The sequence below is a fragment of the Mesoplodon densirostris genome, chromosome 5 (genome assembly GCF_025265405.1).
Source record: "Mesoplodon densirostris isolate mMesDen1 chromosome 5, mMesDen1 primary haplotype, whole genome shotgun sequence".
Classification (NCBI taxonomy): Eukaryota; Metazoa; Chordata; class Mammalia; order Artiodactyla; family Ziphiidae; genus Mesoplodon; species Mesoplodon densirostris.
Genome location: NC_082665.1, coordinates 1955311 through 1969885, shown reverse-complemented (window position 1 = coordinate 1969885; position 14575 = coordinate 1955311). Strand labels below are relative to the sequence as shown.

The 14575-nt window shown below is 65.7% G+C and overlaps 1 protein-coding gene across 1 annotated transcript in view; it reads left to right on the top strand.

Annotated features, from left to right (window-relative positions):
- PFKL (phosphofructokinase, liver type) overlaps positions 1–14575 on the top strand; it is a 28269-nt gene continuing 13694 nt past the window's right edge. Inside the window, exons 1-7 of the mRNA XM_060100393.1 lie at positions 1–146; positions 6332–6405; positions 9727–9804; positions 11386–11575; positions 12227–12392; positions 13015–13059; positions 13312–13420. Coding sequence (XP_059956376.1) covers positions 62–146; positions 6332–6405; positions 9727–9804; positions 11386–11575; positions 12227–12392; positions 13015–13059; positions 13312–13420 — 747 coding nt within the window. The 5' untranslated portion in view covers positions 1–61. The remainder of the gene's footprint in view (positions 147–6331; positions 6406–9726; positions 9805–11385; positions 11576–12226; positions 12393–13014; positions 13060–13311; positions 13421–14575) is intronic.

Below are 14575 nucleotides of genomic sequence, written 5' to 3'. Positions count from 1 at the left end.
CGGGACCAGCGACAGCGGCGGCGCGGGGCGGGAGAGCGAGTGCGGCCGAGTCGGCGCCACCATGGCCACCGTGGATCTGGAGAAGCTGCGGACGTCCGGGGCCGGCAAGGCCATCGGCGTGCTGACCAGCGGCGGCGATGCGCAAGGTGGGCGCGGGCACGCGGGGGCCGGTCGCCGGCGGGCGGGGTGCTGCTGTCCCCGGGTCCCTGGGGCGCGCCCGCACCCTCGGCAGGCACCTGGGGCACGCGGTCAGCAGGTCGTCCTCCCGGCCTTCGCCTCCCGCCTCCTCCTCCCCCTCCCAGCCCCGGTCCCCTTCCCGGTCCGCGTCCTGGACCCGCCCCGCGCCGGGGGCCCGCGTACGTGCCACCCACCACGGCCTCTGCGCCCGGCCCGCCGGGGGTGTGTCCGCGCGGCCAGCCGTGGCCGGAACAGGGTGCTCTCGCCGGCCGCCGCTCCTGCTGCCCCCAGGCCCTCCCCGCACGCTTTCCCGGTGGCGCGTGTCAGAAGCCCCATTTCCTGGAGGCCAAGCTGAGCGGAGGCCAGTGAAGGCTGGGCAGGTCCCCGCAGGCCCGCAGAGCCCCGGCTCTAACTAGTTATGGAACACGACCTGGGGGCACTGTGCTTCCCCCAAACCACTGCCTCCAGGGCGGCTCTGGGGCATTTTCTTTAGTACAGAGCTGTTCCCACCCCCCTTGTACAGGGGAGGCCAAAGGTGGTGGCCTTCCTGCTGACCTGCCCAGGGTCCTGCAGCTGGGACCTGGCAGAGCTAGCTAGCTGAGTCCCCCTCCTGGGGTCTGTCCTGGTGCCCTGGACTTGTCCTGACTGCTGCTCTCCAGCGCCTCTGGCCTGGGATGGCCAGTGTCACACCTGTCGGGCTTGGCCGCATGGCCACACCACACACCTTGAACCTCAGGAGACGCCTTAATTAGCCCAGGAAGTAGGCCTGGAAGGCACCTAGCCGGCACTCTCAGGCTGCACAGCCGGGCCTGATCTGCGTCCTTCCAGATCAGAAAGTCCAGACACATAATTCCTCTCCCTGCCTCAGGCCCCCGACTCCCCGCTCCCCACTCAGAAGCAGGGAAGAGCCAGGAGGAGGGGGCTTTCACAAGAGAGCAAGCCCAGGAAGGCAGAGACATGAGCCACTGTCTGCGCCCCGGCCTGTGCGCGTTTGGGCTGAGCCCTCCGGACCTGGTCTGGCGGGCGGACAGTGTGCTGTGCTGCACGTCCGCAGCCCCGCGTGGCCAGAGCACTTGCCTGTTGCTGGGCAGCGGCGGCTCCCTCTTAGGGCCTGGCCAGTGGGCCGGGGCCAGGTGGGAGGAGAGTGGTCTTGGGGAAGTATTGCCCTGTGAGATTGGACCACGGGAAGGGCCTGGTATATGGGGGACAGACACTTCCTGAGAGGCTGGGTCCGCCTCTCCAGAGAGGCCCTTCCTCTGTGAGGCCCCAGCTCCCCGGCTGGAGCAGGCACAGGGGTCTCCGCCCAGGCTCCTGTCTGCACCGTGGAGACAACAGCGCTGGAGGGGGGCTGGGGAGATAAATGCGCATTTAGGCAGGGGAGCCGAGCCGGTGGGCGGCACAGACTAAACAGGACGAGGGGTCAGTGGGGGCAGCGGAAGGGCCCGGGAGGAAGGGGCTGCCGGCCTGGGCCGGTGGGCCAGGGGAGGGCAAAGCCTGTCTGACCTGTGGGTCTCCCCTTGGCCAGCCCGGCCCTAATGCCCCACATGGAACGGGCAGTGCTTCCTGGACGCCCAGGAGTGTGGCCGTCAGCACACCGACCGCCGGCTGGGTCCTCGCTTCCCTAGACCCCTGGCTGAAACGTGGTTTTCTGATCGGGGCTGTGAGAGAGGAGGGCTCCGCAAGCTTCCCCAGTTTAGGGCTTGGGCTGATGCCTGGGGGAAGATGCCAGGGCCAGCTGGCTCTCTGGGGGGCAGGGAGCCTTTCTGTATTGTAAGTTCTGAAGGCCAGCCTGTGGGTGTCCGCGCCGGGCCTGCGCCCTCTCGCCGGCACTGCTCCGGGGAGCTGGCTCCAGACGGTGGGTTCTCGGTTTGCCCTCAGGGGCCCCCGCTGCCTTCCAAACAGAGGCCGACCTCTAGGGACCTGATGGTGCCAGGCGGGCCCTCCCCACGTGCCCTCCCGGGTGGGCGCGGGGCTGACAGCTGCCGTGGAGAACGGGCACCCACCCCGACCTGCACTTGCCTCCCCGAGGCTCAAGTCTGCATTTGTTGGAGTGAGTGGAAACCAGCCAGCCTCGAGGCAGTGGGCGGCGGGGGAGCGGGCAGACCCTGTCCCGGTGGGACCGGCCTTGACCAGCTCTCTGACTTGACCCGAGCACATCCCTCGGGCCTCAGTTTCCCCTTCTGTAAACAAGACAAGCCACCTGGCGGGTTCCTTCCAGCCAGCCTGAAAGTCGCGTCCTCTGCCCTTCCCGTTGGCGGGGAGGAGGTGTCCGTGCGTTGAGGGAACGTGGTCGTTCCGGATGTTACTTTGTGCAAAAGTGACTAGAAGCCTATAACATAGCCCCGCTGCCCACTGGCTCCACCCCTCGGTCTCGGCCCTGGGGCGGACCCCACCCTGCCCCTCAGTAACACGCAGGACCTGCCTTTTCTGGGTTGATCCGTGTGGATGTTGACGTCCTGTATTTGCGGGTGAGGACCGCCCCCATCTCGTTACGTCCCAGCCTGGCTCCATGTGTTCATATCGACTGATGATTAAGTGTGAATCTGCGGGGCCCCGTGTCCTGCCAGGATCACCTCTTTCGTGTACATTTTGTTTTCCCGGAAGCTAATTGTGAGGAAAAGTCACCTTATGAACAAAGGCATCCACCTTCGGACATCAGTTTGGTGGTGGTGTCGATTTCCTCCAACAGGAAGTCATCTGTTGCAGCGTCCCTGGCCCATTGGAGGCTGGAGGCTGGAGTGGAGGGGTCCAGGGCTGGTCCATCAGCGGGAGATGCAGCTGCTCTCCCTGCTGCTCCTCTGGCCCTGTGGGGCTTATGGCTGCCACCCTGGGTTTATTTTGAGGAAGAAAAGCAGATTAAAGGGCAATTAAAAAGGCCCTTTCGGGAAGGCAGCTTACAGTGAGGTTTACAGGGAAACCCTCGCTCTCAGGCCTCCGTATCCATGGTAGCTGGCACACTTCCATTCTACGATTGAAGAGTTTTCCTGTAATACGGTCATTTGTTCTCCGCTACAAGACTGAGCACACTACCCTAAGCCTGGGGCCCTTGGCAGTCCCTGGGTCTCCAGCCACTGCCCCCGCCCCTCCCACCACCCCATCCGGAACTGCTGGCCTCCCCCCTGTTGCCAGGGGGTGGGGCTTGGACCCGGAGCCTGCAGTGAGTCCAAAGTGGCCTCACCCCAGCGAGGGCAGCCGGGGAGGCAGATACCTGAGGGTGGAAAGCCTGGGCTGCCCAAGGCCCCAGAGGCGGGCCAAATGCTTCTGCAGGACCCAGGGCCTGCTGGGGCCGGGGTGGGGGTGAAGCTTTGCAGGTGTCTCATCTCCCTCCCGCCCCTGCCCTGCCCCCCGCCAGCAAGGGCAGGCAGGCCAGCGAGGGGCAGGGAGGCCAGCGAGGGGCAGGGAGGCCAGCGAGGGACAGGGAGGCCAGCGAGGGACAGGCAGGCCAGGGAGGGCAGGCAGGCCAGCGAGGGGCAGGGAGGCCAGCGAGGGGCAGGAAGGCTAGCGAGGGCAGGCAGGCCAGGGAGGGCAGGCAGGCCAGGGAGGGGCAGGGAGGCCAGGGAGGGACGGGCAGGCCAGGGAGGGCAGGCAGGCCAGGGAGGGACGGGCAGGCCAGGGAGGGACAGGGAGGCCAGGGAGGGACAGGGAGGCCAGGGAGGGACAGGCAGGCCAGGGAGGGCAGGCAGGCCAGGGAGGGACGGGCAGGCCAGGGAGGGACAGGGAGGCCAGGGAGGGCAGGCAGGGCAGGGAGCTTGCAGCTCGAGGCCCCCTGACCTCAGGCAAGAGGACTGTCAGCCCTTCGGGTCCGGTCCCTGGGGCAGCCCGCTGTCTGGGGGGGGTGTGGGGTACACTCTCTGGGCTCCTACCCCTAACTTCAGTCACTGAACCCCACTTCCGTTCATTTGGGGGACGTGAGACTTTTATGATTTCTTTAGAAATGGGGTTCTTCTGCTAAAGGCAGGTGTGTCGGCTGTGAGTGTGGCCTCTGAGCTCTGCCAGCCGTGACATCTGGGCACCTCTGCCCCGGGAGTCCCTGGCTCTGGACGTCAGACAGCAGGAGCCTCGGCTGCCGGCTGGGGACAGGGCAGCTTGCTCGGCCCAAGGAGGGCCCAGGGTACATCCTGGCACTGCCCTCACCTGCCGGGGTTCCCGCAGCTCCCCTGCCTTCCCTCTGGGACCTCGGTTTCTCATCTGCAAGATGGGGGCAGTGACAGTGGGCTGATTTCCTGGGAGCCCGATGCCCTGAGCCTGCACTGGGGTAGGCTCTGCCCGCTGCACTCTTCCTGAGGTGCCATACACTATATAGCCCTCCATGGCCCTCTGGGAGCTACCTGCTCCCCCTGGGCCCGCCTTCCAGGCTGGAGACAGGGTGAGACCAGTGTAAGTACGGTAAAGGTCGAGAGTCTTCACATGAGGGTCACCCTGTGGACCACACAAGCTACGAGGGACCCTGGGGGTGACGGCACTCCCGCAGGACGCCCAAGCTGACGGGCACTGCCCCTCCACCAGCTCAGAGGGCCGAGGGCCCGGGGGTGGGGCAGGGCTCCTGGGGCCTCGGCCACCCTTGGCTGGTGCCCCGCCCCCTCCAGGGAAAGGCTTTCACAGCTTAGGGACAGACCACGGGATGTGCATGTGCTCTGGGCCAGGACCACCAGGAGGAAGGCAGGGGGAGCAGGGGTGGTCCTGGGGCCAGACCAAGCACAGGTCATGTCTGCAATCCAGCCTCCAGACCCAGGGTCAGAGGCTGGAGCCCAGGGCAGGTGACTGGCCAGCCGTCTTCCTCTCTGAGGACGTGGGGGCCGCCCTGCCTGCCCCTTTGTATCGAACCACTGATATCTTTTGTGACGGGCAAGAAGGTTTGAGGCGAATTGCCTGCAGCCGCTGATTCCAGGCTCCTGCCCCCTCAACCCTTTGCCCCTCGCCCGTCCCTGGGCCCCAGCCAGGTGGCAGTCAGTGTGGAGGCTGGGCCCGCCCCAGGTGCCCGCACAGGGCCCCTGACCTGGCCCCTGACCTGGCACTGTCCAGGCCCGCAGCAGCTGCAGCCCTGGGCGGGGCCGCGTCCCACCCACAGACAGGGCAGGGCCACCACGTGGGCCCACTGCTGGTGCTCGAGTCTCTTGTGGGGCTGCCCACGGGGTCTTCTTCAGGTTGTGCCTTGTGAGCCTGACTGTGTGCGAGACCCCAGGGACACAGTGGGACGGCCCTCCGTGGAGGGACCTCAGGGACGCAGTGGGGTGCCTCCGACCCCATGCAGGGACCTCAGGGACACCTTTGCCTTCTCTGGGTCTCAGTCTCAGAACTGACCATGAGGGAAGGGGACTGAGGTTCCTCTGGGCTCTTCTGAGCATTTCCTGCTCCCTCGTCTTGCCCTATGAGTGTCCGCCTTTCCAGGAAGCCTATACTGCAAGGTGGCTGCCGTAGACGGGGGGTGGGGGCCGTGGGGGTCCCAGGGCTGGGGGACAGGGAAGAGAGGTGACCCGCTGAGCCTGGTGGCCCCGGCGTATGTTTGCAGGCTGGGAGCAGGGGCGCCGGCCTGCTCCGCTGCACTGGGGCCGTCCGACCCCCAGGAGCCTGAACTTGGCCCTAGGGGGTGCTGTCCTCCTCTCCTGTCTCATGGAGCCCACCCTCCAGGCCAAGGGGCAGAAGGCTCATGACCCCAGGGCCACAGGCACCGACCTCAGGGTGCTCCCCAAGCTGCCCCCCAGGGTGGTGGCCCAAGAGTCTAGCAGAGGCTGCGGGCGCATTTGGAAGGCGGCTGCCCCTGCGTCCCACCTGCCCCGTTTTGCATCTTGGGGCCATGTGCCCAACCTGCTGTGATTCCCCCAGGTCAGGGCCCTGGGGGCCGGGGAGGGGGGCTGTGCTGAGCAGCAGAGGCCGCAGGTGAGCATGGGTGGCGGGGATGCGGCCGGAAGTGACGTCGCAGGTCTGTAGGTGCCTGTGCTCTGGGCTCAGGGGGAATCGGGCCCTGGTGGGGACCTTCCCGGTTTAACTCCGGGGCGGCTTATTTCCAAGTGCGAAGCCGATGCAATGTGGGGGGTGCTCACCCCATGCCGGACTCGGAGTCCTGGCTCGGCGCCCCCCGAGATGTGGGAGGGACGGTCCAGGGCGCCCTCGCTCCGCGTCTCCACTGACAGGCGTCTCCCTGACCCCTTCGCAGGCATGAATGCTGCCGTCCGAGCCGTGACGCGCATGGGCATTTACGTGGGAGCCAAAGTCTTCCTCATCTACGAGGTAAGGTGCGGGCGGGGCGGTCCTCGCCCCACGCTCTGGCAGGGAGCAGTGTGGGGAGAGGGGCGAGGATGGCGGATGGGGCCGGGCTGCCAGGCTCTGGGGAGTGGCTGGGGAGTCCGCCCTCAGCCTGGGCGCTCACGGGTGGGCGTGTCCCCTGTGAGAGACGAGGGCGTGAAGCTGCTGTTCTCCTCAGAGGCTGAGACCTCAGCCCCACCCGTCCTCCTGCACCCTCATCACCTAACCCGAGCTCGAGCTCCCCAATGACGGCAGTACACGGCCTCCTTACGCACAGCAGCAGAGGATCGTTGTGCTATGTCGTTCTGCCTGAAGCTGGGGCGCCCTGTGCTTCATCCCCCCCAGGCCCTATCCCCCCAAATCCCTATTGCAGATTTGGGGCAGACCCCCCCTCTCTCACACACACACACTCCCTCTCTCACACACACACATTCTCTCTCTTTCACACACACACACACTCCCTCACACACACACACACTCTCTCTCCCTCTCACACACACACATTCTCTCTCACACACACTCACACACACACACACACTCTCTCCCTCACACACATTCTCTCTCTCACACACACTCTCACACACACACACACTCTCTCCCTCTCACACACATTCTCTCTCACACACACACACACACTCTCCCTCTCTCTCACACACACACACAGTCTCACACACACTCTCTCACACACACACTCACACACACACTCACACACACACACACACTCTCACACACACACACTCACACACACACACGCACGCGTCCTGGAGCTCTCTCCCGCCGTGTTACTTTGTTTCCACTCTTTGCTCACACACACACACACACACACACGCGCGCGCGTCCTGGAGCTCTCTCCCGCCGTGTTACTTTGTTTTCACTCTTTGCTCACACACACACACACACACACACACACTCTCTCTCTCTCTCCCGCCGTGTTACTCTGTTTCCACTCTCTGCTCACATGTAGCGACTCCCGACCTGCTCTGCCCTCCCCAGAGCTTCCCTCCCCCTACCTTGGGTGTGTCTGCATCCCTGTGCCTTTACTCTGGTCCAGGTCAGGCCCTTCCTCCCCAGCCTTGTCTGTATGGGGCTATCTGAACGAATGAATGGGCGGGCAGTTCTGCAGGCCCCTCCGTCCTGCAGAGTCCAGACCCTCAGACCAGGCTTGGATGACCAGGACCCTGCAAAGCCTTAGGTCATGTTTTGGGAGCGTATCTCCTCAGAGTCTCAGGGACCTGTGGCCTCAGGAGCTGGGCAGGTGGAACCCATGCCCTGATAATGGTCTAGAACCTTCTGAAGGACAGGGTGAGATTCTTCAGGGAGTGGCCTAGTTTTGTGAACAAGTGGTCTCCAGTCAGGGCGGGGTGGATCCAGGGCCCGGCTCCTGGAGGTTGTACACATGTGACAGGGGCATCCCTTCACCTCCCTGACCCTCGGTTTCTTCTTCTATGAAGTGGGGGTGTTAGGGCGAAAAGCTAATGCAACGCTGAGAGTTGAGGCACTTTTCACAGCCCCTGGCGCCGAGAAGGGCTCAGGGAACGGGGCTGCTTTATTCACCTGAGAGCCCGAACTGCACCTGCGGGCCCAGGGCTGCCACAAGGATGGCTGCTGGAAGTGCCCTGGGCCTGCGGCCAGTTCTGAGGCTGCCTGGGTGCCCAGCCAGGTGGGAGTGGAGAAGGCAGAGGAGTGGGGAGGGGAGAGGTGATACCAAGTGGATGGAGGTGTGCAAAGACATTCCAGAAGGTTCCCAGGCCAGGAAAGGAGGACTGTGTCTGTGAGACTCAGATTCCAGCTGGGAGCACCGCGGGGCGGGGGCGAGGCTGCGCCATGCTGGGGTTTTGCAGACTCAGGGCGGCCTCTTTTGTCGCTGCTTGCTCTGGACAGCGTCTGAGGGTTTTCAGGTTATCTTCCTGCCTCTCTGTGGGGGCGGGGTGGGGTGTGTCCTAGTGGCCAAATTCCTGACAGGAGCGAGGGGGGGCGAGAGGGGGCCAGGCCTGGCCTGAGCTGGGGAAGGTAGCTTGACGATCCCTTAGACGGGGGTCTCGTCCTGAGGCCCTTCTCCCAGCTGCTTCCCCCTCTGTTCCCAGGGGTGGGAGCATTTGCCCCGCCCGCCCCCGGGCCCTGCTGCCCAGGACCCTGCAGGCCCCGGCTGATCTAAGGACAAGCGTGGGAACGGAGGAGGCGGGTCGCAGGGCCGAACCCCAGGCAGGAGCGCTGGCTCGCGGCTGCTTCACTGGAGGGGCTGGGAGGGCTGCACGGAGGAGGTGGCCCTGCTCATTTCCGCTCGGCGGTGCCTCGTCTTTTCACCATCTGTGAAAGCACGTGTCCTCTCTCCAGACTGTATAAAGAGCTCCTGCTGATAAGAAGGGGTTGGCCACACGAGCGGAAACAGGCAAGACACTGGAATGCTCCGCCCCCGCAGAGGCTGTGCAGGTGGCCTGGGGCTTATGTCATATCCGAAACAGCATGTGTCATCAGGGGAACGCAGGGGAGAAGCCCTGCAGGGACCACATACAGCCTCCGGGATGGAGACCAGCGTGGCCCGGAGCTGGGGGTGGAGCGCTCTGAGGCCCTGGCCGCGTTGCTGATGGACGAGGTGGCCACGGGCGCCTATGGGCACCGTGTGGCAGCGCTGTCGGTGGCTGCTTGCACACCCAGTGACCCGGGAGTCCTTTCCCGGGAGATACGGAGCCCCAAACGGGATCCCTCCAGAATGTCCATCAGCGGTGGACAGGTCATAAACTGTGGGCGTGCGCAGGGGACCCCCGCACGGCAGCAAGCGCAGACACAGTCGCGTGTGACCTCGTGGGGCCTTGCAGATGCCCGGCTGAGCGACAGAGGCCAGACGCAGTGGGGACGCTGTGCTGTCATTTCCGCATCTAATTGGCACCCTTGGGGAGCAGGGCAGCGGGTGTCTCCATCAGGGAGGGCCCTGGAAGGCAGAGGGGCTGCTGGGCGCTGGGCTGGATCTGGTGCTGACCCAGGCGCGGTGACCCAGCTGCGGCTCGTGGGCACGCATCCCAGGGCTGCCCGTGACAGGAGCGCTGCCGAGCAAGTGGTGCTCTGTCTGTAACGCACTACCCTGCAGGCCCCACAGATCGTGCCTGGGGAGGCGTCTGTGCGCCCCGGCCTCTCCCCTGACACCCCTGACCCCAGCAGACCCCGGCTTTGTCCCTCGAGGCCCTGGGGGTGGAGGGGCCTCCGTGCTCAGGACCCCTGGGCCCACTTCCTGCCAGATGGGCTTTTGGCCGGGTTCCACGTGTCCTGCTGCCATGGGCGCCCGTCTCACGCCTGTCCCCTCACTTTCAGGGCTACGAGGGCCTCGTGGAAGGGGGCGAGAACATCAGGCCAGCCAACTGGCTCAGCGTCTCCAACATCATCCAGCTGGTGAGGCCCGCGGCCCTTCCCGCCATGAGCACGCGTGTGCACCGGGGACATGCACAAAGGCACACAGAGGGACACACAGAGGGATACACAGGTGCACACATCAGACACACACAGAGACAGACACACAGGCACGCAGGGGCTCGGCTCCCGGCTGACTGTCGTCCGACCGCCTTGGGGACGTGGGAGTGGGAGGTCATGGGGGTGCGATGGCCCCGGGATGTCTCCGCTTCCAGCTGCGGGCTCTGGGAGGAGGGGACGCCCTGGAAGAGGCTTGGCCTCAGCGGCCTCTGCGCCTCCCCCGCCTTCCCCTTCGTCATCCTGCTTACTGAGGGTGGGGCGCTGAGCGCCTCGCTGGGGCCAGGGGTTGCTAGGAGTGGGGGTCTTGGCACCAGGTCTCTGTAGGGAGACCGGAGTCCTCCCACAGAGCAGGGACTGCTGTGGGGCACCTGTCACCTGTGTATCCTAGACCACCAGCTGACACCTGCTTATTTAAGAGGCCTGGGTCAGCGGAGCAGTGGGCGACGGGCCTGGACCCTCGGTCATCCAGGCACAGCCAACCCTGCCGTGCCACCCACCCCTCCTGCCCAGGGTGGACGTCCCCAAGGGGCCGCGCTCTCCAGGCGCTCGTGGGAGCAGGCCCGTTTGTTGAGCCCTCGATGGTCCAGTGGGGCACGGACAAGCCCTGTTCTTGGGCTTCATCAGAGCCCCCCACCCCGTGTCCTCCTGCTCTGGTGTGGTGCTCCCTGACCCCGTCATGGGTGGGGCTGCAGCCTGGGTACCTCGTCCTCCACCCCAGGGGTCCAGGGAGGGCGGCCATCACGCCTCAGGCCTGGATCCAGCCGTTGCTCTGCTCTGAGCCTGTGTCTCAGACACAGATGGCTGTGGCCTCTGTCCTGAGAGACCGCCCGGGGAAGGAGCTTTAGGCCAAGTGTTAGCTGGGGTGTGAAGCTGCATGAAAGGTGGGCAGGTGAGGATGCGGGGCCGGGCTGGTGTTTGGAGAGAGGTGGGGAGCATAGAGCACGGGGGCAGCGGGGAGGGGCACAGGAGGAGGCTGGGCCGGGCCAGGGCCGGCTCTGATCTGCGTTTTCTGTGAATCCTGGGGCCCGGGGCCCAGCCCGGTGCTCTTGGTGCTCTGGGGAGCAACGCGTCGTTCCCACCAGCTGGCCGAGTGCAGGGCCGGCAGTTCTGCCTGTGGGCAGGGTCTGGGGAGCCTGGGCTGAGGCTGAGCCGGTGGGGGGGGGGCACGTAGACGATGGCACGAGCTGCCCAGGCACGTCCCTGCGTTGGTGCCCGGCCATGTGGGCCAGAGTACGTGCATGTGTGCGGGTGTGCACGCCTTACACACCTCAGCCTGCTCATCCCTCACCTGTCAAGCTCCCCGAGCCTGACGGCGGACAGTCTCCTCCTTGCACACGAGGAGAAAGTCCGGGGGGTCGGGTGGGGGGAGGCGGACACCTGCCCAGGCTTCTGAGGAGCCCCTGGACTTGGCCCTCTGTTCCTTGGGGTCTCCCAGGCCGCCCGTGCCCAGTACCCGGGTCCCTCTGGTGCCCCGTTGGCCCAGGCTGCCCCTCCTCCATGCAGGGCGGCACCGTCATCGGCAGCGCCCGCTGCAAGGCCTTCACCACGCGGGAGGGGCGCCGGGCGGCCGCCTACAACCTGGTCCAGCGTGGCATCACCAACCTGTGCGTCATCGGCGGGGACGGCAGCCTCACGGGCGCCAACATCTTCCGCAACGAGTGGGGCAGCCTGCTGGAAGAGCTGGTGAGCGAAGGTGGGTTGGCGGCGGAGCAGCTGCGGCCGGGGGCAGGCAGGACCGGAGGCAGCAAGATGCTGCGGGGCTGCTGGCCGGGAGGGGGGCCCTGGCCCGAGATCAGGCGGACGCTGGGTGGCTCCAGGAGCCACGGGCCCGGGTTTGGCCAGTAGTGAGGCCTGTGGGGACCCAACGTCGGGGACCCCCAGGCAGTGCTGTCTTCCTGATGCCGCATGGCAGTTCCCAGGCTGACTCACCCGCGCGGTGAGTGATTCACTCCCCAGTGTGGGTTACGGACTTGTCACAGTTTGCAGAAGTGTGAGAGTTAAAATTTGATAACATAAGACACAGAGTCCTGGGGGTCACCAGTCGGAAAGTGACCCGTTGGAGCTTCATTGGTTCTGTGCTGCTCGTGGGGGACCCGGAAGTGAGGGGTGCACTCTCCAGGGCTCCCCTGGACGTCTCCCAGAGGGTGACAAGTCCGTAATCAGCGGTTCAGCCACTGCCGCACGGCCCCAGGACCTCTGCTGCAGGACCTGGGGACCTGACCAAGCTGCACTGCCCAGTGGGCTGGGGGAGGGGGTGGGGATCGGGGTCCGGGCCCCGTGTTGTGGCCAAGGGGGCCGGGTGGGGCCGCTGCGGCTGCACCTGGGCTGGCCTCCTCCTTCCCAGGCAAGATCTCACAGAACACGGCTCAGACCTATTCGCACCTGAGCATCGCCGGGCTGGTGGGTTCCATTGACAACGACTTCTGCGGCACCGACATGACCATCGGCACGGACTCGGCCCTGCACCGCATCATGGAGGTCATCGACGCCATCACCACCACCGCCCAGAGGTGAGTGAGGCCCGCAGCCCCCCGCCCAGCCAGGCCACCAGGCAAGCAAGCCTGGGATCCCGTCTCCCGGCGAGGGGCTGAGGCTGCCTTTCTGCAGGGTCAATGGCTTGTCAGCGTAATTCCATCCCTAGGAGCCTGTACTGGCTGCCCCCAGCCCCCAGGTCGGGGGAGACTTACAGTGGGATGAGCAGAGGGGCTTGGGGGTCTGGTCCCCACCCTGCCAGGTTGTCCCGAGCCCTAGGTGGGCAGTGGCTCTGACAGGTCTCCTACGGCCCTGGGGCAATGGTGCACCCCACAGGGGGTCCTCAGGCTGCTGGCTGGTGACGGCCAGGCCCCAGCAGGGTAAATGGCCTTCAGCCTCAGGAGCAAAGATCGGTGAAAACCAGCGTGAAGCTGGCCGTGAGCCCGAGACAGAGGTGGCCCTTCGCCCAGGGCCTTGGCCGCCCTGGGAATGACCAGGGCTGTCTGTCCTTGGGCTGCTCCTGCGTCCTCTGTCTCTCCTGGGCGCGCCCTTGGCAGAGCTGGGGCCATGGGTGGTGTGGCACGAGAGGCCAGGCTTCGTGGCTCAGCTCCGCTCGGGGGGACTTTGCACTGATGCCCTCTGCCCTTTCCACATCCACAGCCACCAGAGGACCTTCGTGCTGGAGGTGATGGGGCGGCACTGTGGGTAAGGGGGCTGCCCGGGTCAGCCGGGGGCCCGGGGCTTCGGGGCAGTGGGAGCAGGGGGCAGCGCCTCCAGGGCTCCTGGCATGTGGCAGGTGCTCCCTTGACACTGGGTGTGAGAGCCGGGGTGTGGGGAGTCCTGACTGTGGGGCTGGGTGCCGCTCAGAGCTGTACCTCTCCTGTGACCCAGGGAGCGGGCCCGTGGTGTCGGGCTGGGGCCCACCTACTGCAGCCCCTCGCCCTCCCACCCCTCCAGGTACCTGGCCCTGGTGTCCGCCCTGGCCTCGGGGGCCGACTGGCTGTTCATCCCTGAGGCGCCGCCCGAGGACGGCTGGGAGAACTTCATGTGTGAGCGGCTGGGTGAGGTGAGGGCCCAGGGGTCTTCTCCCAGGGTCCCTGCCGTGAGCTGCGTGGCCCGTGTCCCCCACGAGAGTGTCCCTGGGGTCACGTGGCCAGCTTTGGCTGATTCACTTCCCTCTGGTTCAGCAAGCATCCCCCCTGGGGGCGGCACCGCAAGGAGTGGAGAGGGCTTCGGTGCCAACGCTGATAGACACACCCGGGGGCTGCCCCGGAGCGCAGAGGGGCCTGAGGGGGACACTCACCACTGCCTCAGGCTCGGCTCCGCGTGGTCAGTCCTGACATGGGCGAGGGGCGGGAGCGGGGACACGGTCAAGCTGGCTCCCTCGGGCCCTGACCGCTGAGCCTGGGCAAGGGGAGGTGGCTTTGTGAAGATGGGTGGATGGGAACCTGGGGCAGTGGCTCCAGCAGAAGAGGCTGTGGAGGCGGGAGCAGATGGGGGTCTAAGGCCTCATCCAGGAGAGATGAGCAGGGGTGCCTGAGAGGGGGTGCCTGGAACGCGGCTCTCCAGGCCCTTCAAGATGGAGTTGGGGGGCTCTGGCACAGAACAGGCAGATACTCTGCCCTGGGCATCCCTGAGGCCCCCCAACTAGGATAGGCTGGCCCCTTGGCTAGGCCAGTGGTGGACAGGAGGGCTGTGATGGGGGGGAGAGGTGCCTTCAGATCAGGGGTCGGGGGGCACTCGAGGGCTGTGGTCTGGGTTCAAGGCAGGGGAGCCCCTGAGACTGTGTGCCCAAGTTCACACTCGGGCCCAGTCTGGGGCCCTAACGGGCTCTGTCTACCCCCAATGTCCTCTGCATCCTGGCCCAAGGGCAGGACGAGTGTGGAGGCTGCCCGGGGCCGGGCCTTTTGTTTGTTCTGTTGTTCTGGGAGGTCAGTGCCAGGCCCTATGTTTCCTGAGGGAGGCGGGCGGCCCGGGGCTGGCTCTAGAGCGTCCCTGTCCCCATGTGACCGAGGTGGTGGCATCATTCCCGTCCACTGCCGGATGCTGCTCTCCCCACCTCCCACTCACACCCCAGGGTTCTGTACCCCTGCCCAGGGCAGTGGGAGGGGCCAACGGTCATGTCTGGCTTCTGAAACCTTCCCCAGTGAAGACAAGGATAGGGCCGAGCTGAGCCTGGCAGCGAAGCTGGCCAGAGACCTCTGTCCTCTCCTTGGGGGGA